The sequence below is a fragment of the Vicugna pacos genome, chromosome 34 (genome assembly GCF_048564905.1).
Source record: "Vicugna pacos chromosome 34, VicPac4, whole genome shotgun sequence".
Classification (NCBI taxonomy): Eukaryota; Metazoa; Chordata; class Mammalia; order Artiodactyla; family Camelidae; genus Vicugna; species Vicugna pacos.
The window spans coordinates 17,962,363-17,990,094 of NC_133020.1; the positions used below are offsets into that span (position 1 = coordinate 17,962,363).

General features: G+C 52.4%; 1 protein-coding gene and 1 long non-coding RNA gene across 4 annotated transcripts; one reads left to right on the plus strand and one right to left on the minus strand.

Moving 5' to 3' along the window:
* The first annotated feature begins 3,002 nt into the window (after positions 1–3,002).
* SCNN1A (sodium channel epithelial 1 subunit alpha) lies at positions 3,003–26,539 on the plus strand. 3 transcript variants are annotated; one of them, XM_072954853.1, is made up of 13 exons: positions 3,003–3,742; positions 4,424–4,793; positions 13,465–13,732; positions 14,608–14,798; positions 18,790–18,893; positions 19,276–19,439; positions 19,861–19,959; positions 20,175–20,292; positions 22,758–22,836; positions 22,962–23,019; positions 23,161–23,216; positions 23,379–23,454; positions 26,254–26,539. In XM_072954853.1, the coding sequence occupies exons 2-13, from the start codon at positions 4,438–4,440 to the stop codon at positions 26,524–26,526; spliced, it is 1,842 nt and encodes a 613-aa protein (XP_072810954.1). In that variant the 5' UTR covers positions 3,003–3,742; positions 4,424–4,437; the 3' UTR covers positions 26,527–26,539. The 3 variants fall into 3 exon arrangements, with proteins under 3 accessions (XP_072810954.1, XP_072810952.1, XP_072810953.1); XM_072954851.1 differs by lacking the exon at positions 26,254–26,539 and adding an exon at positions 23,893–25,135 and having other exon boundaries at positions 3,010–3,742; XM_072954852.1 differs by lacking the exons at positions 3,003–3,742; positions 26,254–26,539 and adding exons at positions 3,783–4,238; positions 23,893–25,135.
* Positions 20,808–21,956, minus strand: LOC140691363 (uncharacterized). The gene is made up of 2 exons (XR_012067000.1): positions 21,680–21,956; positions 20,808–21,412 (listed from the first exon to the last, which is right to left on the minus strand). It is a non-coding gene; the product is annotated as an uncharacterized lncRNA (long non-coding RNA).
* Positions 26,540–27,732: the final 1,193 nt, after the last annotated feature.

Sequence of the window (27,732 nt, forward strand, 5' to 3'; positions counted from 1 at the left end):
AGAAATCTGGACTCAACCCAAAGGAATAAACTTCTAATGGTGAATGTCTAGGCACCCTGCCAGGTGACTGGACTAAGAGTGACAGGGAAGGGTTTTCTGGAGCATCATGTTAGATTAAAGAGAAATTCATACCATATAAATGCAGGTAAAAGGATCACTGTTTTCCACAGTGGGGAGCCCAGTGTGGAGAGGCTAATTAGCTCTAAGCAGCAAGAATACAGAGTTACATTTAATTGAGTGACTCAGTTTTACCCTAGAAAGTCTTGAAACTGAAATGAAAAAAGTGAAGGAAATTTAGATAAATTAATAAACCACAAATTAATAGGTTATCAGAGGACATTAGGATGTTGGATGTTTTGAGGATAGCACATCACTCTCCATCAAAGAACACCTTGGGTCTTACTCAAGATGCTAATTCTGTTGTCTTCTGCAAAGGGGAGTCAACAAATAGTGGCCACTAGACACTGGGGCCACCTGGCAAGTAAGCCTAGTGCCTGTCCTCATAATATGAACCGTGTGTGCGGAAACACACACATACACATGTGCACACACTGGGGTATGAACATCCGGCAGTGAGTGCCGTGGTGAGTTCTAAACAAGGCTCTCTCCTGGAGCTGGGGTGGGGGGAGGGGGGAGTGACCATTTCCATCCTCTCCTGTCCCCAGGGGAGGAAAGGACAGGAAGCCCCTCCTCCCGCAGCAGACCCTCCAATCTCACCTCTCTCCCTGTAGCTTTTGCACATTTTAGGGCCAAACCACAGGGTGAGGGGTTGGCTGGCACTGGGAGGGGACGGAAGGACTGGGGCTCTGCGAGAGGCCAGGGGAGCTTCCAAGACAAAGTCTACAAGGCCCGGGTTCCCTACAGAACAGGACTCTACTCTGGAAGTCAGGGGAGCCGCACTGAGCTTGGAAAGGGGAGGCTCAGCTCTCAGTCTGACCCTCCCCACCTAACTCCTGGGTGATGTGGGCAAGTCAATTTCCTTCTTGGAGCCTCAGTTTCTTCATGTGTTAAGCAAGGGGCTAGAGGCAGAGCTAGTTGGAAAGGGCCTTTGTGGCCAACTGGGCTGCCTGACATCCCCCACCCCCGGGACCCAGAGAGGTAAAGTGTCCTTTACAAAATCACATAGTTTAAAGGCCAAAATGGAAGTCACAGAATAATGCCTATAACATGGTCCCATTTATTTAAAAAAAAAAACCTATATATTTTGTTTTAAAAAAAATACACGTGGGTCTATAAAGCACACACAAAAAAGACACAGGCGGACACAAATGACCCCTAGGCCGAGGGGTGGGAAAGGATAGGGACCAAAGGAGGCTTTTATTGTTCTGTAAACTGCTGCGGTGTTGGAAAATTGTGTTGGGACACAAATGTGTGCAGGTATTTATTTTTTCTGCACCTTAAAGGTAATATTTCTAATGGCGCTATGACACAAGTGCAGGGCTCAGATTTCTATTTTTCTCACAACAACAAGCTTGCTCTGGCCCGTTCCAGATCTGGAATGCTGCTGTCTCTAAGCTGCCGCACCCTGGCAGGTGCTCTGGGGACACGGCTCTCTGGGCTCAGCCCAGCCCAGGCCTCGCCACCCTGCTCACACAGCCTTTGAGAGGAAAACTGCCTGCTGTGCAGCCTTGAGCCAGTGGTTGGATTTCAGGCACCAGCCAGAAAATAGAAAAGGCAGGGAGGTTCCTCTCTGGTCCTCTAAGATGGGACAGGCAGTACCCCATCTATAGATAGGATGTCCCTTGGGAAGGTGGAGACCGTGGAGAGGATTTCTCACAGAGCATGAGAGATAATCCAGGACCCAGATGGCTGGTGAACCTGTGGACTTTGTGTAAACCGCCCTGGCTTTCAAAACCAGGTGCAGGGGAGCCCCAGGTCCCTGTGAGTCTGGGGCTGGCCTGTCTCAGGAGGTACGAGGAAAGCCCTAAGCCGACAAAGCCCCCCTCCCCCGCCCCCAGGAAGATTTCTGCTTCTGTTCTTCACTCTGCTGCTGCTTGGCTTTGCGTCCACAGAAAACTGGCTTATCTTTGCAGAGGGCAGTTTCTTTATATGGAAAATGAAGAAAAAGTCAGCCTTCCCCTTCTGAGGGGAGATGTCCCCAGCACATGGCAGGGAGGCAACGGGACAGGTTTGGAATCCTGGGAGACAGCAGCTCTCCCTTTAAGAGGCCACAGGGGACGGCCTGCCCAGAGAGGAAGCCACAGATGGGGCTGTACCCTAAGCTTATGCTGTTTCTCAAGACCCCGCTGAGATGCTGCCTTCTCTGGGAAGTCTTCCAGAGTCTCCTGGGGTGAGTACCTCTCCCTGCTTCCCTCTCCCCAGGCTCCCTGAGCACCTGGTTCCCTCTGTCACTAAGATCCTCGTCTTATGACATCATGATATCGCAGGCATGTCCTCTCCCATCTGGCTACATCGGTGCTCAGGCTGGGCCCGAGTTCGCACATCCCAGGCCTGTTCCTCCAGGAGGTGAGAGAAGCCAGGGAACTTGCGAGGCCACAGTGGCAGACCTTTTGCCTGAGCTGTGTGCTTGGGTCTCTGTGCCTCGTGGACCCTCTTTGGGGGCCTGAATTTCTGACCCTTCCCCCTTCACTGCCTGCTACTTCACCCTTTATTATTTTGCTGGATTGTTTGGGGCAGAGATTTTGGAGGAGAAACACTTTTCCTTCCTCTCAGGGCTGATATAGACTTGGGCCGGGCCAGCCTCTTCCTCCTAATCCCCCAGCGCGGCCCACATCCCTCCCTGCCTCCTCAGTGCCCGCTGTCCCTGATCCTCCCTGGGCTCCGGGGCTCTGCCCAAGAGCCCTGCCTGGCCCCTGCGCTGCCTCCCTCAGCGCACACATTCCTGCAACCCCGTGACCACAACAGGGGACATTACACATTCCTGGCCTGGCAGCCAGTGGTGTGAAAAAGAACACAATGTCCTAGGGCCCCGCCCAGCTCCCAGCTCCACCTGGGCCCCTCCCTGGCTCCCTGGGCTGGCCAAGGTAGAGGTGGTGGTGAGGAGTCATGAGGGAAGAGGATGGACCAGCTAGGAGAGGTGGAGGGGGCTCTGGGACAGGGAGGTGCTCCCACTTCAGCGAGTGGGGAGGAAACTTGCAGATACCGCTTCTCCTTCCTCTCCAAGACCTGGGGACAAGGCTGACCTGGGCGCTCCCACAGAGGGGTTCCCCAGGGAGGAACCTGACTCCTGGAAGCCCGCTTAGGGAGTCCCTGCTCTTCTGCCTGGAAGAGGGGACTCCCTTTTGGGCTGGCTCTCTCCTCCTCATCCTCCTCTCTCTGCCCCTCCTCCATCCTTCCCTCCTGGTCCTTCACCCTGTCCTCCTCTATCCATCTCCCTTTTCCTGTCTCCCCTGTTCTTCTGGTCCCCCCGCCTTAGTCTTATGCATCCTGCTTGTCCTTTTCCCTAGCTTTGCCCTCCTGGCTCTGTCTTTAGGACCCTTCTCCTGGTCCAAGACCTCTGGCCCTCGCCTGCCATTCCATCTCCTGGTCTCCGGGCCTGCCAGGTCCCCATCACTGCCCAGGCCCTGACTCTTCTTCTGCCCCCTCTCTCCTTCCCCAGTGCTCGTGCTCCCGGTCACCTGCCCTCAGGAGCCCTCCTCCCTCTGGTGAGCTCTCAGCTCTGACTCCGCCTCTGCCCCTCCCCCTGCCTGCCCCGCTCACCTTTAATTGAGATGCTAATGAGACTTCTGTCACTTCCATCCCCGGCCGGCCGGCGGGCGGGCTCCGCCACTGCACCTGTCAGGTGAGGGGGAGGAGAGGCTGGGCTGCCAGATTCAACTGGAAAGGAACCAGTCTCAGTCCAGCCACAACCTGAGAGCGGGTAGCAGGAGGCAGCTCAGACCTCTCCGAGCTCGGCAGTCCCTGGGACAGAGAGGGAGTCAGGACACAGCCCTGGGTCAGGGCTAGAGACTGGAGGAGAGAGGGGGCAAGGTGGGGAGGCAGATGAAGAGAGGCAGGACCAGAGAGCCTGGCACACGGAGAGGAGACAGGCAAGGAGGAAGACAGCTGAGAGAGACCCACAGAGAAGGAGAAGTCAGACAGAGACGGAGAGAGAGGAACTAAGACACAGAGATCCCTGAGGAAGAAGAGGGAAGAAAGACTGACTAAGCCGGCTGACTGACTGCCGTGGGGTCAGGGAGGTTCTAGGACACAACCCAAAAGGTGGCCTTATCAGGGAAGCAGGGAAGAGGCCACTCCAGGGAAGCCCGGCTCCAGCTCTTCTGCCGGGACTCCAGCAGGTCAGCGGGCTCCTGGGCAGGGAGGAGAGTTGCAGAGAGCGGTGGGAGAAGGTGGGCTCAGGGTGGGATGCGGGCGGGTTGAGGGCCGGGCCGGGGGCAGCCTCGTGCTGGGCTCGCGATGATGGAGGCGGAGGGCACCCAGAGCCCAGAGAGCAAGCCTGACTCTCCCCCTCCTCCTCCCCAAGCAACCCAAGGCCTCATGAAGGGGGACAAGCGTGAGGAGCCGGGGCCAGACCCCGAGCCCGCGGCCCCCCAGCAGCCCACGGAGGAGGAGGAGGCCCTGATCGAGTTCCACCGCTCCTACCGAGAGCTCTTCGAGTTCTTCTGCAACAACACCACCATCCACGGCGCCATCCGCCTGGTGTGCTCCCAGCACAATCGCATGAAGACGGCCTTCTGGGCCGTGCTCTGGCTCTGCACCTTCGGCATGATGTACTGGCAGTTCGGCCTGCTGTTCCAAGAGTACTTCAGTTACCCCGTCAGCCTCAACATCAACCTCAACTCCGACAAGCTCGTCTTCCCCGCCGTCTCCATCTGCACCCTCAACCCCTACAGGTCAGTCTCCTTCCGCCGCTCCCCCGGCGCCGCGGCCGGGGCCTCACAGGGGACGGGGTGCCCACCGGGCGGGCAGATGCTCAGAGCCAGGGGTAGGCGGCGGCACTCCTGTCCGGACCAGACCTTCCTTTGGGCGGGATAGGAAGCCTGGACCTGCTGGACCCTCCCCAGTGCCTGAGGCTTCCCCAGAGCGTGTTTGTTGGACCGACAGTCTCCTCTTCCATCCGTTCCCCTGCAAGTGGGAGGGAGCGCTGATGAGGTCAAGATGCTGATAACTCCAGAAGGGCAGGTAGCGATCACCCTCTCCTCCCGGCCAGGAGATGAATCTGATGGAGATTCTGCAATGAGGCCATGGCAGCGGCTGTGGGGGTCGGTGGCAGGGGCTGGCGAGGGCTTGGCCCTGGTATGTTGGTCTTGGTTTAGACGGGCAGTTCGTTTCCGGGGGGAAAGCAGTGGGAGGTGGTGGCAGAGCAGTACAGGAGCCTGGAGGCTGGGGGTGGAGAGTCACAGAGCCAGGAGAACAGGACAGAATAAAAGCAGCCCTGGGCAGACTGTTCCCCCAGAGGCCCCAGGTGACCCTGCTGGGCTGCACAGTTCACCTGCCCAGGTGCCTGACTTATGTGCTTGGGTGTGTCCAGAAGTTTTGGGTTTCATCACTGTTCTCTGCCAATTTTTGCTCATGGAGCCCAGGGTTGGGGAGGGGTAATTTGGAGCTAGGTGTTTACACTCACGTTTTCTGTGCATTCACGCCGGCATTCCGCGCCTTGAGATCACCCGCTGCAGGCCAGACTCGGTGTTAGGTACCTGGCAAATGGGTTTATCAATAATTCCTACAACTGTCATTGAAGGCCAGGTACTTGGCTAGGTGTTGGCGGATAAAATAAGATGGAAGAGATAGGCATATAAACAATTTACGCACACCGTGATAAGTATAAAAAAAATTGTGAGTTATAGGTTTCTGCCTTCAAGGAGTGTAAGATTTATGAGCGTGTGTGTGTGTGTGTGTGTATAAGAGAGAGAGCAATGGCATGAGTGTGTGGATGAGCAAACAGATAGGGTATGCGGGCCGTTGTGGTGCTTGGAATTGGTCACATCTAGGGGGTGGAGGCCCCCCCATGCATACTGTCCAAAGATGTGTTGTGAACTAGTGAGGGCTGGGACGCCCTGTCCTGCAGAGAAAAGATTGCTGGGCCATTTCACTGATTGCTGGGCCATTTCACTGGTGGTGAAACTGGAATTCAAAAATCACGCCTGTCACCTAGGAGCTAGTGCATCCCAGGGCAGGCAAGCAGGCAAGCAAGCAAGCGTGTTTGATTCCCTGGCAAGGTCCCGGGTACGGGGCCAGTTACTGAAAAGCTGCCTCAGGCACCAGATGCTGTTAAGTACCTCACAGGCATTTCCTCTCATTCTCCCAACAATTCAGGCATTTCCTTAAATTCTCAAGGCAAGTATTATTATTATTCCTACTTTACACTTGAGGAAACTGAGGCAGAGAGAGATTAAGGCACAAGGTCATAGAGGTAGTGACAGCGGTGACTCACCCTCTGCCTGACCACAAACCTTTGCCTCTTTTTTTTTTTTTTGAGGGGAGGGGATTAGGTTTATTTATTTAATTACTTTTAAAATGGTGGTACTGGGGATTGAACCCAGGGCCCCGTGCATGCTAGGTCCGCGCTCTCCCCTCCCCCTCCCCTGCCTCTTCTTAACACCCAAGATGTGGACGGGGAATAAGTGGAGTTTCCACCCAGATGCTTACATCTCATTCATTCCTGGGCTTGCTTTTATTCCCCCTTGCAGTCTTCTTTCTCTCCCCCTGGTGCCCATGGCTTTGCTTCCCTTCTTCCCAACCTCCGGCGCTCCTCAGCCCTAATCTTTCCCCCCTTCCCGCATCCCTCCTCCCCTGGGGCCGTGGTGTAGGGGAGGGGCGGGGGCAGCCCTGAGCCTGCAGAGAGGGGCGGGACGGGTAGTAGGCTCTCAATAAATATTTGTGGTTGAAAGATGTGGGTGAAAGATGGAGGGCAGGGGTGAATCTGCCAAGGTCTGCAGGGTTTCCAAGGTTCTGCTTGGGGCAGGGCCCTGGATAGTGGTGGAAAAAGCTCCAGGGAATGAAAACCAGAGCCCTGACCTCTGGGGCCAGCAGGCTGGGAGGCAGCTGTCCACACAGCAAAAATCCCTCCTGCACAGGGGCTGCTGCAGGACTTAGTGGGGAGAGAACACAGCAACCTGGAAGGGAAGGGAGTCCGGGAGGGCTCCTCAGCGCTGCAGAGAGGTGCCAAACACCTACTGCGTGTTCCGCCCGGCGCTGGGTGCACAAGGAGCACTATCTCATTTAATCCTCTCAAGTCCATTCAGGTAGGCATGATTATTCTTTCCATTTAGCAGATAAAAAAATGGAGGCGGAGTAATTGAGCAGGGTCAGCAAATAATAAAAAGACAAAAACAATGATAATGGCTAACACTTGTATAGTATTTAATATGTGTCAAACATAAATGAAAGTTGTATATTAAAATTATTTAATCTTCACAACAGACCTCTAATGTCAATACCAGTATTACCCCCATTTTCTAGACGAGGAAACTGAGGCCCAGAGAAGTTAAGTAACTTGCCCAAGTTCACACACGTAGCTGGTGGTGAAACTGGGATCCAAAAATCACCCCCCTCACCTAGGAGCTAGTGCATCCCAGGGGGAGCAGCTGGGTTAGCAGCAACCAAGTGAGTTTGATTCCCAAGCTCTTTCTCCCACTGCACTTTAAGGAGGGGCCCTGCAAAGGTGTCCAGGGTTGGCGGGCTGGTGGGAGTCCATGGGGAAGAGCAGCTGGAGTCAGGGAGGAGGGAGGGGGAAGGTGTCCAGGCTGTGGGTTCCTGTTCCAGGAGAGAGGCGGCAGCGGTATGCAGACAGGTAATGTAGCGCGGTGGGTGGTGACCTGAGCGTGAATCACGCTGCTGGCTGGCCAGGGTGCTGGGGGCAGAGGCGAGGTGAGCTGAGTGACTCATTGGGGCAGCAGGGAGTAGGTGGAAATCAGTGGATGAAAGAGGAGCTGGCGAGATAACTGGAGTGGGGCCAAGTCAGACCGGAAGCCCACCTGCTGGCAGCTGGGCAGGCGCGATGGTGGGTAGAAAGAGGGGGTTCTGGCTTTCTCTGTAACTGACTGGAAAGAAAACAAAGCTGAAGACCTTCATACTAAGCAAGGAGGTGCTAAGAGTCCAACGTGAAGGGTCAGCCACAGCAGTCCCTTTCTTTCTGATTAACGAAAAGCTTTCTCACCAAAGGGAGAGGTCCAGCCTTATCCACATCCACGGAAAACAGAGCCCAAGAATGTCGTTTTCGTCCAGTCCTGGAGGGATTTAGGCTGGTCCTAAGGAAGAGCTTGGCATTCTATTTTGGTTTGGGGGGAGGTCTTTAGCATTGTATAACAGCTTATTTGATAATTGCCTTGTCCCTCCCAGAAGGGTTAGCATTCTTTAACAGCAAAGAAGGTCATGGAATCTTCTTTCCAGACATGGCAGAGCAGGGGACATGGCAGCAAGGAGAGGGGCAGTTCCCCAAAGGGAGAAGTTGCCTTGAGGGAGGGGAAGGCTCTGAGCCAGGCCATTCATCCCTGACCCTGCTGGGGAGACCCTGCAGAGCGGGCTCTGTGTTGGCAGTCCTGGCAGGGACAGAAAGCCCGGACTCAGAGCTTGCAACCCCCGCCCACCCAGTGATGACCTCCTCAGGCCAGGAACCTCACTACCTCTGGAGCAGCTATTGCTGGAAAGTTCTTCCTCAAAAAAGCTGCACCTTATCTTGTGGTAACTTCTACCCTCGGGTTGTGGTTCTGTGTCTTTGAAGCAACTCTAAAGATACCTCCTTCTTTGCCCGATGGCTGTCAGCTCAGGTGCACCCAGGACAGCAGTAACCATGCCGCGGATTGCAGAGTCCACTATCGCAATCTGATCTTCACAGCCAGCTTGCTGGTGTAGGAGGGAACTATTGCCCCAGAGTCAGATGGGAAGACTGGGGCTCTGAGAACCTGAAGGCTTTGCAAAGGTCACCCAGTTGTTAGGCAGAGAAGTCAGAACTGGAATCTGGTCTTAGGCTCCACTTTTGCTGACCACAAAGTCGCAGGGTAGATGGGTGGCAGGCAGGGCTCCTGTGTCTCCTTAGCTTTCTCTTCTCCAACAATCGGTTACTACTATTGTTCTCATTAAATAACAGCAATGCCAATAAAAACAACAGTAGCAGTTACACAGTATCTACTCTGCCAGATCTTTTCCTTAGTACTTTTCGTGTATTAATTCTCTTACTCTTATTACCAGGCTGTGTAGCTGGTACTAATAACACTGCCATTTTACAGATGATGAAACAGAGGCACAGAGAGGGTAAGGAACTTGTCCAAGGGTAACCATCTAAAAAGGAGTGAGGTTAGGAAATGAGCACAGAAAACTGATTAGAACTTAGTTCCTATGACTTTTCCTTGGGTAAAATGGGTTAGAGCTCTCAGCACCCTGGTTGCCCACCCTCTGAACAATCATTGGTTGGTGAATATCTATTGATCTCAAAATGTCCCAGCCAGGAATGAATCCACATGTGATCTGAGAGTTCAGAACCGACTCAGGAAGGGTGGACTCTGTCCTAAGGGGGTTACAGGGAGGTGCTGCTTGCAAAGCACCTGCCTTGAACACACTGGTTACAGGCTGAGCTCAGAGCAGCCATGAGGGGAAGTACTCCACTGGGTTGGTGTGTGCACAGCCCCCGGGGGACAGGAGGCACTGAGATGTAGAGGAGAATGGGGCTGGGGGAGGGGCAGAGCAAGGGAAGTCCAGGCTTCTAGATGGTCCCTGGAGGAAGGAAGGAGCCGGCCGGGTCCCCAGATGCACACTGGAAGGGAAGGAAGCTGATGAGTTTCTGGTGCCCATTCTGCCTTGTACTTCCAGGATGCTCTACTGGGGTCCCTGGGTGGGTGGGATGGGGACCTGGGATGCATGGGCTCTTCTGTGAGAGGCAGCCTCTCTGGGGACAGAGGGAGGATGTGGAAGAGAGTAGGGGTATCAGCGTCCATATCTCCCAGCGTCCCTGCCCCTGCCAGTCTGTCCCCAACAGAGAAGAAGGGCTGGAGGGGAGACAGCCAGGGGAGATGGGAGAGGAGATTTTTGCTGACCGATCTCAAGTGCTTCCGAGCCTGGAGAGGGAAGAAGTGGAGAAGCAGGGGCCATGAAATCGGACAGGCTTGGGTTCAAATGTTGACTCCAGGACTTCCTGGCTGAGTGGCCTTGGGGCAAGTTGCTGGTTGGTGGGCCTCAGTTTCCTCAACTGTCAAATGGAGACAGTAATGCCTGCCTGATTAAACTGTGCAATGGTTCACCCACCCTCAAATGTAGGGATGTCTGCCAGAGTGCATGGGAGTGAGTGTCGTGATTGTGACCGGGGTAGGGGGTCAAGGTTAGCAGGGCTGGACTGTCTGGCAGCATTCTTCATCCCTCTCCAGCCCTGGTCTTCTCTTGCCAGACCCCCCCTGCTTGCAGGGCAAGATCTGAGCCATCGGCAGGTCTTCCGCAGTGGTCAGGTCTCTTAGATGTAGGTGTCGACTGCAAGGGAGGGAGAGATTTCTTTACTGAAGGGGTGATGTGGGACTACTTCTTCCCGCCCTAAGCCAAAAAAGAGGAGAGAGGTCGACTGAGGGAGTGAGGGTGCTCTATATGGAGCCTGGCTTCTTCTGGAGGACTTGTCACAGGGTGGAGGATGGGGGGCTCATCAGAGGAAATAACTTCAGCCAAGTTGGGGGACCTGGATTCTTCCTACATGACATGAGAAAGACAGTTCTGTTTCCTGGGTTTCAGGCTCCTTTCTGTGTCTTCCTGATATTCAGTGACATCTTTGTGTCTCTGAATTAATTTATGTCGTTTAATCTTCTGAGAGCTTCATGAGGTAGGCAGATCTAGAGCTATGCCCATTTTACAGATGAGTAAACTAAGGCTTATATTCAGAAAGGCTGGATTACTTACCGACATTACACAGCTGGAAAGTGTGCGGCTGGAGCACCAGGACACACATCTAGGTGCCTCTGGCTCAGTTCTCTTTCTGGGGTACTACATTGGCCACCTAGAATAGCCAGAGGGAGCAGGGACAGAATGGGGGGCAGTGTGATGGCCAGAGTATTTCCTGACCCATTTGCTGGCCAGGTGACCCTTGAACAAATGCTTCAGATTTTTCGCCTGTAAAAGGGAATGACCACAGTATTGACTACCAGTGGCTAGTAGTATGTGGAGTTACACTGGAGATTAAATTAAATAACAGACATTCTGATACCACAGTGCCTGGCTATAGTAAGTGCTCAAGAAATACTAGTTATTACTGCCATTCTTTTAATGACCAATAACAAACGAATCTTTCAGAATTTCAAACACACACCTTCGACCTGAGCTACATTTTCTCCTGTAGCGAGAGGATGCGGGGCAGCTGGCTAGCCTTTTATGAGAGAGAGAACGGAGGAGGACGGTGAGGATGTGGACTAAGCAGTGGTTAATGCAGCAGCACGTTAGGACCCCCTGGGGCTCTTGTGAAAATAGCTTTGTTTGGGCCCCACTCAGTCCTCTCAAACCGGACTCTCTGGTGAGTGAAGCTCTGCACTGAAATTCAACTTATTATTTAGTTGAGGCAAATTTATGTACAGTAAAATGCACAAATCTTAGGTGCTCCTTGAGCTGGGCAATCAAGGTATTGAACATTCCCAGTAGCAGGTGTCCCTTTGTAGTCAGTTCCTCTCCCTCTCCCGTTACCCTTTTCTGACTTCTGTCACCATCAATTAGTGCTTTTCCTGTTCTTAGACTTCATATAAATGGAATCATACAACATGAGTTTTCTTGTATGTGTGTCTGGCTTACTGTGCTTAACTTAATGTTTCTGAAATTCTTTTTCTTTTTTGTCTGTATGAGCCCCTTTTGATCGCTGAGCAGTATTGATAGACATTTGGGTTGTTTCAAGCTTTTTTGACAAATATGAATAGGCTGCTATGAATATTCTTGTACAAGTGTTTATGTTTCCATGGCTCCTGGGTAAACAGGTAGGAGTGGAATTGCGTCAAATATCCAGAAGGGTCTTAAAGTAGATGTATATTTAACTTTGTAAGAAACCGCCAGTGGTCCTCCAAATCAGTTGTTTCATTCTAGACTCCCATCAGCAGCAATTCTAGTTGCTCCACACGCTTATCAGTATTTGATGTTGTCAGTCTCTTGGTTTTAGCCTAATAGATGTTTAATGGTACGTCATTATGTTTTTAATTTGCATTTATCTGAGGACTAATTATGTTGAGTAACTTTTTATGTGTTTAATGACCATTTGTATAGTTTTTGGGCTCATTTTAAAAACAATTTGTCTTTTTCTTGTTGACTTGTAAGAAGTTTTTATATTTCAGGATTTCTTCCTTATTTTTTATTCCAAAAGATTTTGCCTAGCCCAAGATCTTGAAGGTATCTTCTATGTTTGCTTCTATAGTCTTTATGTTGTGAGTTTTTGTGTATGGACTAAGGTAGTGGTTGCTGTTCTGTTTTGTTTTGTTTTTCATACAGTATCCAGTTGTTCCAAAACCATCTGTTTTTAAAAAATTATTTGCCCCATTGAATTGAATTGCTTTGGTCAAAAATCAGTTGATCATATATGTGCAAGTTTATTTCTGGACTCTGTTCTGTTGCTCTGCTGTCTGTCCTTACATAAGTACTACACCGTTTTGATTACTGTGGCTTTCTGGTCTTAATGTCAGGTAGAGTCAGCCCTCCAACTTTGCTCCTCATTTCCAAAATTGATTTGTTTTAGCGTGATTTTCATTGTACAGGTCTTGAACATCTTTCATTAGATTTATCCCCAGGATTTGATATTGTTTATGCTATTTAATATGTTGTTTTTGTGATTTCATTTTCTAATTTTTGTTGCTAGCATGTAGAAATACAATTAATTTTTGTATATTGGTTTTGTGTCCTACAATCCTGTTTATTAGTTCTGGGTGTTTGTTTTGTTTGGGTAGATTCTATCCCTAAGGCCCTGCTACTCCGGACTTTCAGGATGGTAATAGGCCCTGTGTTGAGAAGAAGGAATTGAACGATTTTTACTGGACAGTGTTGAACTTGTGGTGCTTGGGCCCCCACCTGAAACTCATTAAAACTGAGTCTTCGGTGTATGTGTGTGTAGGGGTGGGTGGGAGGTGTGGCATCGGCATTTTTAAAGTTCCTTGGAAGATTTTAGAAGTGCAGATCTAGAAAGCGTCAGATGGCAAGCGGGCCCAAAGGCCACCCTCGCCTGAGGGGATGGGGCGGGATGGCCGGCACGCCGCGGGCCCGTGGGAGTGTCTGGGCGGGTGGGAACGAGCGGACAAGTTCCGGGTTCCCCTCCAGGGCCGGGCGACTGGGAGGAGCGCGCCTCACACACAGGCGCCTCCGCCTCTCCCTTATGATAAAGACAGTAATAAATGCGGTCACCGCCGGAGCTCACTGTCGCCTGCAATTACCTGGCGGACACACCTGTCTACACTCCCGCTCTCCCCCCAACATAGCCCGAGAGACCCCAGAGCTATTCCCCGCAGGTTTCTCCGGGATGCACCGACCTCACTGGTTACAGACGAGGAGACTGAGGCCCAGAGGGGGCCAGGGACCTGCGTGAGGCCGCCCCCTAATCTGACCCTTTGCCATCGGCCCTCCCAGGTACACGGAGATTAAAGAGGAACTGGAGGAGCTGGACCGCATCACAGAGCAGACGCTCTTCGACCTGTACAAGTACAACTCCTCCAACACCCTCGTGGCCCGCGCCCGCGGCCGCCGCGACCTGCGCGAGGCCCTGCCGCACCCACTGCAGCGCCTGCCGGTTCCGGCTCCGCCCCATGCGGCCCGCAGCGCCCGCAGCGCCACCTCCAGTGTGCGGGACAACAACCCCAAGGTGAACAGGAAGGACTGGAAGATCGGCTTCCAGCTGGTAAGGCCCCGCCCCGGCCCCGCCCACCACCTGGAAGCCGCGCCCACTCGCCCCGCCCCGCGGGTTCCGCCCGCGCTCGGACTCCGCTCCCTTTCCGCACCCCGCCTCCGCTGCCAGGGATACGAGGCTGGACCCCAGCCACTTGCTGGCAAAATAAATAAGTTAAACACATATATCAGGTTTGAAAAATAAAATTAAATAACATCTCTGTGGGAGCCAGCTGGTAGAGACTCCTCCTGTGGGAGCGTTTCCGGGGGCGGGAAGTCAGATCTGTTGTGGGAAATGCATCTTTCTGGAGTCCATCCCTCTGGTGGGACTCAGTTGAGACCCTCCAATGTGATGGGGCACAGGGGCTCTACCAGCCTATGACAGGGAATAGGAAGACAGTAACAAGGAAATTTAATTTTAAAATAAAAAATGAAAAATAAAAGGAAGAGTAAAAGAAAATGGGAGAGAAGTAGAGGGAGGAAGAAAGACAAACCCCTTTAGTGAGAGCGGACCACGCTTCCCGGAGCCCTGGGTTCCAGTACCTGCTCTGCTGCTGGGATGAATCGCTTGGTTCCTCAGTCTTCCCATCAGTGAAATAGGGAGAAGAATCCTTGCTCCACCCTCCTCGGAGGCTGCATTAATGACCCCTAGGTGTGTGCAGCGCCCGGTCTCCACCTTGGCCTACCTGCTGCTCCCTTAACCCGGTGCTCTCCGGGGTCCGCTCTCCTCGGGGCTTCTTCATCTCTCTGCCTTCTGTTCCTCCCAGCTCCTGGCTCCCACCCCCTCCTCATCGGTCCTGAGGACCCCAGATCACTCATTCCTTGATCTTGGCCCAGCCCTGCTTACACTCGCTGCTGGCCCTCTGACAGTCTGGTCTCTGTGTCCAGTGCAACCGGAACAAATCGGACTGCTTCTACCAGACGTACTCGTCAGGGGTGGATGCAGTGAGGGAGTGGTATCGCTTCCACTACATCAACATTCTGGCCAGAAGGCAGGACACCTCTCCCTCGCTGGAGGAGGACGCGCTGGGCAAATTCATCTTCGCCTGCCGCTTCAACCAGGTCTCCTGCAACGAGGCGTGAGTCCATCCTTCCCTCCGCCTGGCTTTGTGCTACCGGCCCCCCACCCCCCCACCCCGGGCTCCTTCTCCAGCCCAGCATGGGCGCCTCCCCGAAATGCTTGTTGACTAAATAAATGCGGGTGGGGAGGAGGGGGAAGCAGGTGACTCCAGGTCCAAATCTCTACCCCAGGAAGCATCGTGCAGGACTTCTGCTCTCTGCAGGGCTGCATCTGAGTGAGGCAGCCTCTTACAGATTCCCTGGAATGGCTGGGGTTGAGATCTGGTTTTGAGAACCAAGGGCTGGAAGTATGGTTCTCCTTTTTCCTAAGACCTCTTTCTTACTAGCATCAAACTCAGGAGTGCCTAGCAGGTCATCGAGTCCTGTACTCCACTTTCTCAGATGAGGCTAGCGGTGGTGGTGTAGTGGACACTGCGGGGATTGAACGGGGGCCTAGCCCTGAGTTCCTGCTCTGGTTCTGTTATTTCTGGGGCCAGGTGACCCTGGGCATTTCACATCACCCTTCAGAGCCTATGTCTTTTCTTTTGGTGGGGGAGTGTAATTAAGTTAATTAATTAATTAATGGAAGTACTGAGTACTAAACCCAGAACCTGGTGTATGCTAAGCATGTGCTCTACCACTGAGCTATACCCTCCCCCCACCCCCAGAGCATATTTCTTTGTGTGTAAGGGGAGAAATGAGACCCATTCAGTGTTCACTGATCAAATATTTTTGACTGTCTGGGCTATTGCCATTCACTATTTGGGCATTTGGGGTACATCAAAGAAGAAAAATCCTTGCCCTTTGGCACTTTTACTTAGGCGATGAAGATGATCTCGAAGTGTGAGGACACTTTGTAAACTGCGGTGAATGTTGGGTCTCCTTACTCACGTAATGAGAGGCTGTGAGTAAGGAGGGACCCCTTCTGTAGCCTCTGGCCCTTCCTACCCCTGCCCTCCCCGCCCTACTTCTGCTCCCCGATGTTCCGGCACCATCTCCCTGCCTCCGCCTGGCCAAGGAAGGGTGTCCAGGCAGCACCTCCACTCTACAGGGAACCCGTCTCTTCCATGTTACCGAAGAACATCAGCGGGGCCAGGTGTCACCTGCTTCTGTCACCTGAAGCACACACTCTGCCCAGCGCACAGTGTTTTGTTCCTGAGTCTAGCTTTTGTGTCTGAGGATAGAAGCTGCCACTTGGGAAGTGAGGCAACAGCAGCACCTGAGCCTGGGTCAACCCGCCCCTGCCACCAAGTCACTCTATCACCCTCTCGCTTTGCCTGCCCCAGGCTTCTACCTCCCCATCAATGGAAAGTCCATGGTTCATCTCAGTCTTGACGCTTAGGTCACTTCCTGAGTTGAGAGCCTCATTATTTCTCACTGGGGTTATTGTAACCCCTGCCCCAGTTCATCTCTCTGGTGCTCAGACCTCCCTTTATTCTGCAACCACAGGAGGGTTTATATGGCAGTATTTTGACTCCACCTAACTATTCCAGTTAGTCCTGTTTAAAGTCCTCCAATGTCTCTCATGGCCTTTGGGATCAAGTTGAAGCTCTTTATCCTAGCTTTCTCAGCCCCTCTTCCCACATAGCCAACACCCTTTGCCCTCTCTCTGTGAGCTTTTCTTTAATAGCAGCATTCATCCTTTTAGTGTATACAATTCAGTGGTTTTTAATGTATTCACAGAATTGTGCAACTATTACCACTGTCTAATTTTAACATATCTTCCTCACTCCAAAAAGAACCCCTCTATATCCATTAGCAGTCACTCCCTATTCCCTCTCCTCCTCCAAGCCTTGGAAACCACCACTTTCTGTCTCTGTGGATTGCCAATTGGGGACATTTCCTATAAATGTAATCACACACTATGCAGTCTTTAATGACTGGCTTCTTTCACTTAGCATCGTGTTTTCAAAGTTCATCCACGTTGCTGCGTGTATCTGTAATTGTTGCCTTTTTATGACTGAATCGTATCCCATTGGAATGGATAAACAACATTTTCTTTATCTGTACTTCAGTTGATGGACATTTGGGTTACTTTCACTTTCTGGTTATTATGAATAATGCTGCCATGAGCATTCCTGTACACAGTTTTGTATGGGTGTACGTTTTCAACTCTTTTGGATAGACACTAGGAGCGGACTTGCCGGATCACACAGTGAGTCTGTATTTAACATTTTGAGGAGCCACCAGTCTATTTTCCGAGTGGCTGCACCATTTCACATTCACACCAGAGTATTTGAGGGCTGCAAATTCTCCACATCCTCCCTTGTTATTATCTGTCTTTTTCACTTTAACCATCTTACTGAATCCTTATACTTTTAATAGCAAATTTATATAGCTCTTACTAGGTGCTAAGCACTGTTCTAAGTGGAGTTTAATCCTCACAGCATCCCTGTGAGTTAAGTACTATTAGCCCCATTTTACAGGTGAGGAAACTGCACCACCAAGAGATCAAGTACCTGGGTTGGCCCCCCCGCTAATACTTGTTAGAATCAGGATTCAAGTACAAGTAGTTTTGTTCTGGAGTCTGTGCTCTTCGCCATCAGGTTCTACTGCTTCTCGTGTGTTCTCAAAATGTGCTTAATGTGTGTCTTTTCATATGTGACAAAATGTGCATGTGACGTTTACAGAAATGGTGTCAGGTTATATATCTCATGCGGCCTTTTATTTCCTTAACTAAGCTCTGTGGTTTTAAGATTCATCCGTGTTGCTTCATCCACTCTGTTGATTCCACCTGCTGCATACAGCTGTCACGCTGTCCCTGTCCCCTCTCCCTCTGAGCAGGGCTCACGGGCTCACAGGCCTTGCAGGACTGGCCTCTGTGCACTTCCGTGGCCGCTTCTTCCGTCCCTCCCTGAATGCAGCCTGTGCTTTGGAACTGCTGACCTCCCAGCACTTCCCAGACAGTGCAGCCGGATTTCACACCTCCGTGCCTTTGTTCTTCACGGCCAATGGAATATTCCAGATCATATCACTTGTTCCCATCTCCCTGATTTACAGATGAGGGGCGTAAGCATGAAAAAACTGGCTTGCTCCAGGCCGTGCAGCCAGTACCCCCACCCTGGCCCTCACCCTGGCCCCCACCCCCCTATCTCAGTCCAGCTTTCTTCCCTTTCCTGCTTCGCTTCCTTCCTCCTCAGCCTCTCGCAGACCAAAGCCCTGTCTCCCTCTTCTCCCTGCTCCCCTCACCAGCTCCAAGATGCCAGGCTAGTTAGAACACAGACCCTTCTGTTCCCATGTGGGCCTGGCTACAGCCCCACACAGCCCCTGTCGGGGGCCCTGGGACTTGCTGTCAAGTCGTGTTCCTATTGCAGCAACGCTGCTCTGATTCCTTCCTCTCTGTTCCCAAACCTATCCCAGCACAGCTGTGGACCTACCAGTGGGAGGCATGCAAGAAGCCCTGTCCTGCCCTTGGATCTGAGTCTGACCTTCCTCCTGCTGCTCCATGCTCGTTGGCCTCTCTCCCTCCTTTCACCCCACTCCCTTCCATTCTCTACTTCATTCATTTATTTCACAGCTCTGTTAACTGTCTCCTGTATCTCTTGTGTGCCGAGAACCATGCCATTAACCCAGAGACGATTTAGAGATGAGTGAGATGAGTCTCCTGTCCTCAAGGAGATTATGCTACAAATGGGGAAATAAGATTTAGACACATGAGACGCTAAGGACGCCGCACGAGTTTGTAATGCAACACAGCGACGGACTGGGGAGGTCACAAGGCCAGTGAGGTCAGGTGGCTGTGGGGAGGAGCCTGGCCTTGAAGGCAGCTGACCTGAGTTCAAGTCCTAGCTCATCCTCACCACTTGTGTGACTTTGGGCAACTACTTGATCTCTCTGAGCTCATGCAAAGTGGAGGTGATGCCCAGCAGAGTGGCTGACGGGGCCTGAGCAAGGCTCTCAGCATGGCGTCGGCACATAGTAGATGATCAGGAAACCAAGGGCTCTGAAAGTCTTGCTCTCGCCGAGCCCCTGCCCTTTCCTCTCTGATCCTACTCTCTTATTCCTGAATAGGAATTACTCTCACTTCCACCACCCGATATATGGAAACTGCTACACTTTCAATGACAAAAACAGCTCCAACCTCTGGATGTCCTCCATGCCTGGGGTCAACCATGGTGAGCCGTCCCCAACCTCTGCCCCACCCCTCCCTTGCCCTGCACACCCACATTTTCCCACCTTGAGCTCGTGTCCTAGAGATGCTCTGGCACCTCCGGGTCTCAGCCCAGCATGCCCACTTCTATCCTGGAAAAATCGTCTCTGTCATTTCTCCCCCATCGGCACCACGTGGTCCATTCTAGACGTGATAGAAATCCTGTCCCCATCCTTCCTGCCTCGCCCCAACCCCAGTCCAGCTCAGGGGTAGCCAAATCTGTTTGCAGGTCTCCCAGAACTTGCTCCTCTTGGGGCCTTAGAGACTCGGCAGGTGGGAGGGTGGGTTTCCACCCCTCTGATGCTTCTTCCAAACCGCCCCCACTCGGTGCCCTCTCCATCTCCCAGGTCTGTCCCTGACGCTGCGCACAGAGCAGAATGACTTCATCCCGCTGGTGTCCACAGTGACTGGGGCCAGGGTGATGGTGCACGGGCAGAACGAGCCTGCCTTCATGGATGATGGCGGCTTCAACCTGCGGCCCGGGGTGGAGACCTCCATCAGCATGAGTAAGGCAAGGAAGCTGGCTGGGAGGCCTGGGACGAGAGCCCCAGATGGAGAGGGGCCAGCAGAGGGCATGGAGTGACAGCCAGAGGCCTGGAGAAGGTGTGCAGGGCCATGCCCGGTGGGCCTCAGGAGCATGTGGAGCATGGGGTGGGCTTCAGGAGCAGAAGTCAGGAGTGAGGGGCCTGGCTGAGTGGGCGTTAGGAAGTCAGATTCTGAGGAATGGACCTGCTTAGGGCTCATGGGATGTTCTGGGCCCGGTGTCCTTGGACGTAGCCCTGGAGGCATGTTTTGAGATGATTAGGCAGAGAGGAGAGGTGGCAGGGAAGGACATACAGCCCGGGACTGAGGGAAGATGGAGGTCAAGAAGAGGCCTGGACCACCTGCTCTGACCTCTGACCTCTGACTTCTGTGTGTCTCTACGTTCACAGGAAGCTGTGGACAGACTTGGGGACAACTATGGCGACTGTACCGAGAATGGCAGTGAGATCCCCGTGGAGAACCTTTACCTCACCAAGTACACGCAGCAGGTGCGGCCCGGCCTGTTCCATGGCAGCCATCTCCCATGGGGCAGTGTAGGTCAGCCACAGAGGGTGTGCCTGACAGGGACTGATGGGAAGAGGGATGAAGATGTCCTGCAAGGACTGGTGTGTCCTCCCCTCCCCTGCCATTGGAGGCCGTGTGTGGGAGGGCAGGCCTGACCCCTCCCCCTTCTCTCTCCCCCTTCCTCCATGCCCTCCTCCAGGTGTGCATCCATTCCTGCTTCCAGGAGAGCATGGTCAGGGAGTGTGGCTGTGCCTACATCTTCTACCCGCGGCCCCATAATGTGGATTTCTGTGACTACCGGAAACATGATTCCTGGGGTGAGACTGGGAGGCCTGGGCCCTCCCCATCTGAGCCCGGGGCTTCCTCACGAGCCCTGCACCCTCACTGACCCATCATTGGGGATGGCTTCTGGCTCCCACGTCCCCTGACTGGTTCTCCTGCTGCCTCTTGCTTTCCTCTCATCTCTACCTCTCTCCTCTATCTCTGCTCCTCCTTCACAGTTTCTCTCTCTCTGTTTTGGTTTCTGTGTGTTTAGAATGGGATGGCCACATTTAAAAATAACTCTCAGCAAGAGGAAGGAAGAGCACGTGAGGGAAATCTCCCTGGGTTCTGCACGCAGTGCTCTCTGCCTGTAGCTTCCCGGCTCTCCCCCCAGGGAACCAGCAGGGCTGGTGCTGCGCGCTGGTGAGGCAGCCCGAAGTGCAGGAAGGAAATCCTAGAAGTTATGTGCACCTGCCTCATTCCCTCACACCTTCTGTTTCATGTGTGTTTTATAATGTACGTAATGTATCAGCTCAATAGGAGCAGGTGTGTCATTTACAAACCAAATACATAGATTGGAATTGCTTATTGAGGATTTTTCACCTCCAGGAGGGCAGAATCAAGAGAATCTGGAGGTCACTGGACTCTCCCCCTTCCGTGGTCTGGGAGCAGATCAGTCCCTTTTCCTTCTCTCTACAGATGAGTTATTCAGCCAGAAGGCTGTGTGCCAGGAGGCTGAGACAGAAAGAAAATTCCAAGCGGGAGGCTGGAAAATTGAGGGCGGGCATCCTCAGTGCGCATGCCTTTACCTGGCGCAGCTGGCCTCTCCCCGGGGACGTGGCCAGGGCCCAGCAGACCCCGGCGTTGAGCGCTGCCTCTGCCTTGGCTCTGCTGTGTTCATCCTCTGCCTGCTTTCTTCCCTGGTTCTCAGCTCCGCTCCTGTGCTTTGCAGTCTGGCCTCCGGTTCCTGTCTCTCTGGCCTTAAGAGAATCACAGTGCATCAGAGCTGGAGGGGCGCTCAGAGGTCATCCGGCCTGACCGTCTCCTTTCTCAGAAGAGCAGGCTGAGGCCCAGAGGGAAGATGTGATGTCCCAGGACACTCTGAGCAGGGACTCTGCCCACTGCTCCTCTGGCCTCCAGACAGTGATTGCTCAGTGGTTGTGAGTTTGAAAAGATCTGTGAGAGAGAAAAACAGCAATGCTGTTTGCTGAGGAGCTGTGAGGATGAGGGAGAGGAAAGCCACTGAAAATTCAGTCTGTTGAGTTTTCTAAGGAGAGTCTTCTCCTCAGGGAAAAGGGCCTAGCTGCCTTTCATTCCCCCTAATTAAAGATTAATTATGTAATTAATTATATAAGCCCTGGTAGACAGAGAGATTTGGGTCAGAAATGAAAAAGACTCCAGACCAGGTGACTAAAAGTAGCAAGAATGGCAAAATAACCTTACTTAGAATTTGGGAAATGGAGAAGAGGGAATCCATGGTCCCATTACTCTTTTTTTCTTTTTTGGGTAATGGCTTTACTGAGATAATTCATTTCATGTATAACTTATCCTTAGAAGTGTACAATGCAATTTTAGTATGATTTTAGTTTTGAGCACAGTCATAATGCAATAATCATCACAGTCGATTTAGAACCTTCTCACCATTCCAGAAAGAAACTTAGTGCCCGTTAGCGCTCTCCAAGAGCCCCCAGCATGCCTCCCTCTGCCCATAACCACTCATCTACCTGCTATAGGTTTGTCTAACTTGGGCATTTCCTATAAACAGAATCACAGTATGTGATCTTTTGTGATTGACTTCTTTTATGTAGTATAATATGTTCAAGGTTCATCCACTTTGTAGCATGTCAGTACTTCATTCCTTTTTATGGCTGAAGAATATCCATTGTATGGCTAGACCACATTTTGCTTGTCCAGCCATCAAGTCATGGTCATTTGGGTTGTTTTCTGCTTTTTGGCTATTGTGAATAGTGCTGCTGTGTACATGTGTGTACCAGTTTTGATGTGGACGTGTTTTCAGTTCTCTTGGGCACACACCTAGGAGTGGAACGGCTGGGTCATGTTGTAATTCTATGTTTAACCCTCTGAGGAACCGCCAGACTCTTTTCCACAGTGGCTGCTCCGTTTTACATTCCTGGGCATCGATGGGTTCCACCTTCACATCCTCACCAGCACTTGTGATGGTCTTTTTTCACGACAGCCATCGTCCTGGGTGTGAAGGGGTATCTCACTGTAGTTTAATCTCATTTTTCTTATGCAAGAATTGTTCCCATTTTTCTTTTTGACTTTTAAATGTTTCTCCATTTCCTACACATCTGTACAGAGGTGTATCCTGGTTGTTTTTATTTTTTATTGGATTTAGCTTAATTTCTTAAGCATTTTCTGGCGCTGCCACTCAGGAGGCACCAATGTAATGCCACATAATACTCTTGCGAAATGAGTGCCCAGGGATCTTGGGAGACCTCTTGGGCGTGGGGTGAAGGTTGAAGCATCCTAGGAAGATGGGCACCTCTCTGCTCCACAGGCTACTGCTACTATAAGCTCCAGGATGCCTTCTCCTCAGACCGCCTAGGATGTTTCACCAAGTGCCGGAAGCCATGCAGGTGAGTGTCCCCTCCCCGGAGCGCAGGTTGGGCCGCTGGCTGCTTGGCTGAGTGGACTACAGGGTCCTCAGCTAAGCCTCTGAGTGAGCCCACGCCCATCACTGAGCGCCCTTCTCCATCCCCAGCGTGACCATGTACAAGCTCTCTGCCGGTTACTCACGATGGCCCTCAGTGACATCCCAGGTAAGGGGTGGTAGGGGTACGCTCGCAGGCATGGGCACATGTATGTATAACACTGAGCTCTTCTCTACGCATATGGGTAATACCCAGTTAAGCCTGAAGAGCATGGGGGGCGGCCCCACCGACACTCTCATCCTTTCCCAGGACTGGGTCTTCGAGATGCTATCCCGACAGAACAATTACACCATCAAGGACAAAAGGTCAGTCCTACCCTGGTCCCAGCCCCGGGAAAGGAGGAGCCTTTGGGAGGGAAGACAGATCTGGGAAGAGGAACTGATACACTTGCTTGGAGGAGGGTATTTTCGAGCGGCAGAGAGGTTGACCCCCTGCCGTTTCTTCCCGCCTTCTCCCCAACTCCAAAGAAATGGGGTTGCCAAACTCAACATCTTCTTCAAGGAGCTGAACTACAAAACCAACTCAGAGTCTCCGTCTGTCACGGTGCGTTCTGCCTCACTGAGTCTGGGATTCTCTCGGGGGGTCTTAACGGGTGGCTGTCCACAGAGACAAGGGATTGCCTCCGTGGGGCCAGGGAGTTTGGGCCTCGAAAGCTGAGGACCAAGGAAAGGGGAGAGGGAGAGGCTGAGAGGGTGGGAGGAAGGGTGCGCTGGGGGTGAAGTCTGGGCCTAGTAGGAAGGAGGGGTGCCGGATGCTGGGGAGAAGACCCCTGACAGAGGCCTGGGTTTCAGCCGTCCCTCCTGTGGCCTGGTTCTCAGTTTTCCCTGGAAGACACCAGTCATCAGCCATGTGCTCCTGGGGGAGAGGAGCAGAGAGAAGGGGCCCAGGGACTGTGAGAGGCTGGGTGGGGTGGCCGAGGGCCTTGGGGAAGGCGGGTGAGGCTGCTCTGCCGCGTGGTCAGCGAGCCTCTCTGCCTCACAGATGGTCACCCTCCTGTCCAACCTGGGCGGCCAGTGGAGCCTGTGGTTTGGCTCCTCCGTGCTGTCTGTGGTGGAGATGGCCGAGCTCGTCTTCGACCTTCTGGCCATCACCTTCCTCATGCTGATCCGGAGGGTCCGCAGTCGATACTGGTCCCCAGGCCGAGGGGCCAGGGCTGGCCAGGAGGTGGCCTCCGCGTCAGCCCCACCTCTCCCCTCCCATTTCTGCCCCCACCCCACATCCCCCTCCTCGTCCCTGCCAGGCCCTGCCCCTGCCCCAGCCTTGGCAGCCCCTCCACCTGCCTATGCCACCTTGGGCCCCCCTTCATCCCTGTCAGGCTCGGCAGCAGCCAGCAACCCCGCCTACACTCCAGAGGAGGTCTGAGAGGAAGGGGCAGTGTCTGCCCCTCAGGGCAGGCACTTCCCTCGGCAGGACTGAAGAATGTCTGGGGCTTCCTCTCAGAGCTGCCCAGCGCCTTCTGGGAGGCGTGTTGTTGGGGGAGGGGGCAGGATGGAGAAGGAACTCTGGAAAGGTCCAGAGAGCAGGGGCTGAGGAAGCTGCCCAGTAGCGCTCTGGCTCCTGCCGTGTATGCCCAGCCATGCCTCGAGAAACTCTGGTGTGCCCACCAGGCACAGACGAGGCTTCTTTTCCCTTGAATCAGCCAAGCCGAGCTTGGAGCTTTTACAAAGAACTTTCCTAGGAAACAAATGACCACAAAACACAAACAAGGGCACACAGAGGCAGGTTTGGTTTCCTCCCCAAAGATAGCTGGATTCAGCCCCAGAGTGGCCCTCCATGCTGCTTTCCAGTGACAAAGACATTTGCTCCTCTTTTTGAACTTGGGTGGGAAGCCCCACCAAAAGCTCCCTTGGTTAGTTCTTAGACAATTCCCCTTCCCTGACTCCCCAGGGTGGAGTCTGGAGCAGCCCTGTGTAGTAAAGACTTGACCACTCCCAGTCGGCTTCAGGATTCTTCCAGCCTCATCTACCGGGTGCCCCCATGGAGCCACACCCCAGCATCTCTGCCCTGCATCCTGTCCTTTGTAACTCTGCTTATTTGCTCAAGCTATTTCCTTAGCCTGGAAGCTTCCCCCACCATCTACTGGAGAACTCTGTATCCCTTAGAACCCTGCTCAGACATCAAGACTTCTGTCAAGGCTTCTGCCCCATCTTGTCTTCCCCAGGATTGATCACCCCCCTCTCCCCTGGACTCCCGTGGCACACCATAACATCTTTGGAAATGCTGATGTCACGTTTTACTTTCTTGTTCCTTTATGTCTTCCTCCTCAGCTAGACTGTGAGCTTGTTGTGGTCAGAAATGGACCTTTGGTCATCTGTGTATCCTCAGGGCCTAGTCCAGTGTTCCATTTAGAGCAAGTAGGCAGGTACTTAATAAATGCTGTTGCATAAAGAATGTCTGAGGGGAGGGTATAGCTCAAGTGGTAGAGTGCGTGCTTAGCATGCACGAGGTCCTGGGGTCAGTTCCCAGTACCTCCTCTAAAAATAAACCTAATTACCTTCCCTGCTACCAAAATAAAATAAATACAACAATAAATAAATTATTTTAAAAATACTAAAAAAAAAAAGAATGTCTGGAGAGCTGGATGGGGGTACCATACAGGGGGCAGTGAATGGATGCAAGTCCTGGGTCATGGCCCAAGTGCCTGGGAGATCCTGGGTGGGGGAGGGGACAGTCGGTGTTGCTGAGCATGCACTAAGGGCCCAGCACCATGTCCAGCGGGCAAATGAAGACATGGTGCCCTCCACTCAGGAGACCTGCTGTGCCCCCGTCCACTGCCTGAGCCACCTTTCCTTCCCAGCTCTTCTCTCACCACCATCTGTGACCCTTCTCTCTGTTTGCCGAGTACCACCCACCACCCAGCTGCAGCGGAATGTCCTCCACTGCCCGGTAGTGGTGGAGGAGGGGAGACTCAGGCCGGCTCCTCCAGGAAACTCAAAGCTCATTCTGGCATCATCACAGAGCAGCGTCAGGAATCCTCTAGCTTTTACCAAAGGAGAAATTGGGGGATGCCCGAGTGGCACCCTGGCTTCCAAACGCCTGGTTCTTTTCCTGATTCCAGCATCTGACCTGGAATCCAGAATTTACCTTTCCTCGTCCTCTTTGGGGCCTTTCCCCTGCTGCCTTGTCTTACTCAATTATAATTATATGTATTGATGTAATTGTATATGAAATAACTGATATAGATATAATTATATTTATTGATATTATATACTTAATATAATCTCCCTGTCCTGAGGAGCCAACTGAATTTTGAGACAGAGCGGGAGATGATGGCAGGAGCGGGAAGGTAGAAAAGGTTGTGATGAGGAACTGACGTGATGATGCCTGACTTCCCTTTCCCAGACTCAAGCTGATGCGGGGAAAACGGTGGTGTCACAAGAGTTCCCTCCGTCAGAGCCCTCAGGTTCAGCCTGTCCTGGTGGCTCTTTGCCACAGCGTAGCCTCCACCCTGCTCTGCCCCGCCCCAACTCCCTCTGCCCTGGCTGGGTGGGCAGGACCTGCTGGACAAAACAGAAGCCACTGAGGATGACAGCAATCCTTCCTGCCGCCCTTCCTTGCCCCGCCTCCCCCAGCCCAAATTGGAGTATCTCCTGGCCTGAAGTATTTCCACCCTGAGATGTTTCCTTCTCTCCTCCATCCCTCATCGACATGTTAAAAATAGTTTATTTCCTCCATCAACACACAAACACACAAGCCTTCTGATCGTTATGCAAGGCACCACAAGTTAAATTAAAACTTATTTATTCTATTATTCATTTTTATATTAATACATTACATGATTCAAGATAAAGTGAATTTTAAAAGCAAACGAGTGCCAATTCGGGGGAGGAGGGAGTAGATGAGGGCAGGTGCTAGCGTTAGGGGGCAGGCATTTTTCTAGAGTGTTTGTTGAAAGCGGCAGGCGTCAGCACAGGCGCATCACGCAGGCAGTTACCCACAGGGGGCACACCCAGGAGCGGTGCTGCTGAGAGCCCCTAGTCTCTCTGTCGCAGGCTAATCAGAGTTAGAGGAGAGAGGTCATGGTGTCTCATTTTCCTTATCGGGCTTATACGGCCAAGTGCCTTGCACAAGTTCACGACTCCTCCAGGACCAGCCAGGAAGCCAGGTTTCCAGGGACCCAGCCTGTCTCCCTGTGACACATGGAGTTGGAATGGCAGGGCTGGGGCTAGAACCCACGTCACCCCGACTGAGAGTCCAGTGCCCTTTCGATGACTCTGTGCTGCTGTGGGGGGTGTGTGAGAGAGACACGTGATGGAGGGTGCCCTCTGCCATCTGAAGCTCTTTTCTCTGGAGCATCCTTTTCTCCACAAGCCCTAATGGCCAATTCTGTCATCCTCTAGTTTGCCCCACTCCTATTCCGGTGTCTCTCTGTGTCTCCATCACCATCATTTCTTCTTCCCCTGGAGGGATTACGGTCATACTCTCATATCCTCCGAGAAACTGGTTAGCTGTCCATATAACTGGATCCACCCACCTCTCACTATCTTCTTTTAAACAGAATTTTATTCAACAGCCTAATACCACATTTCTGAAGACTTTAAACTTGCTGAATAAGTAGGCATTTATCCTAAACACTGAAAGCAATTCTTTTGTGCTGAGCTATGTGTGTCATGGCCTTGGCTGTTGGTGCAGACTGTTAAAAATTCCTTGTAACCTTAAAAGTAGGACACTGAAGTTGTTATTGTTTTTTTTAAAAAAACCTTTATTGTGGTATGATTCCTGTACAGTAAAGTACACATATTTCAAATGTACAATTTGATGAATTTTGATAGATGTCTACACCCATGAAACCACCATCACAATCAAGATAGGTAACATTTC

Excerpts from the sequence above, each read along its gene's own strand:
- SCNN1A (XM_072954851.1), top strand. The coding sequence starts at position 4,438 with ATGAAGGGGGACAAGCGTGAGGAGCCGGGGCCAGACCCCGAGCCCGCG. Across the intron at positions 19,960-20,174 it reads TCACCAAGTACACGCAGCAG|GTGTGCATCCATTCCTGCTT; the intron begins GTGCGGCCCGGC and ends GCCCTCCTCCAG. Across the intron at positions 23,455-23,892 it reads CAGAGTCTCCGTCTGTCACG|ATGGTCACCCTCCTGTCCAA; the intron begins GTGCGTTCTGCC and ends TCTGCCTCACAG.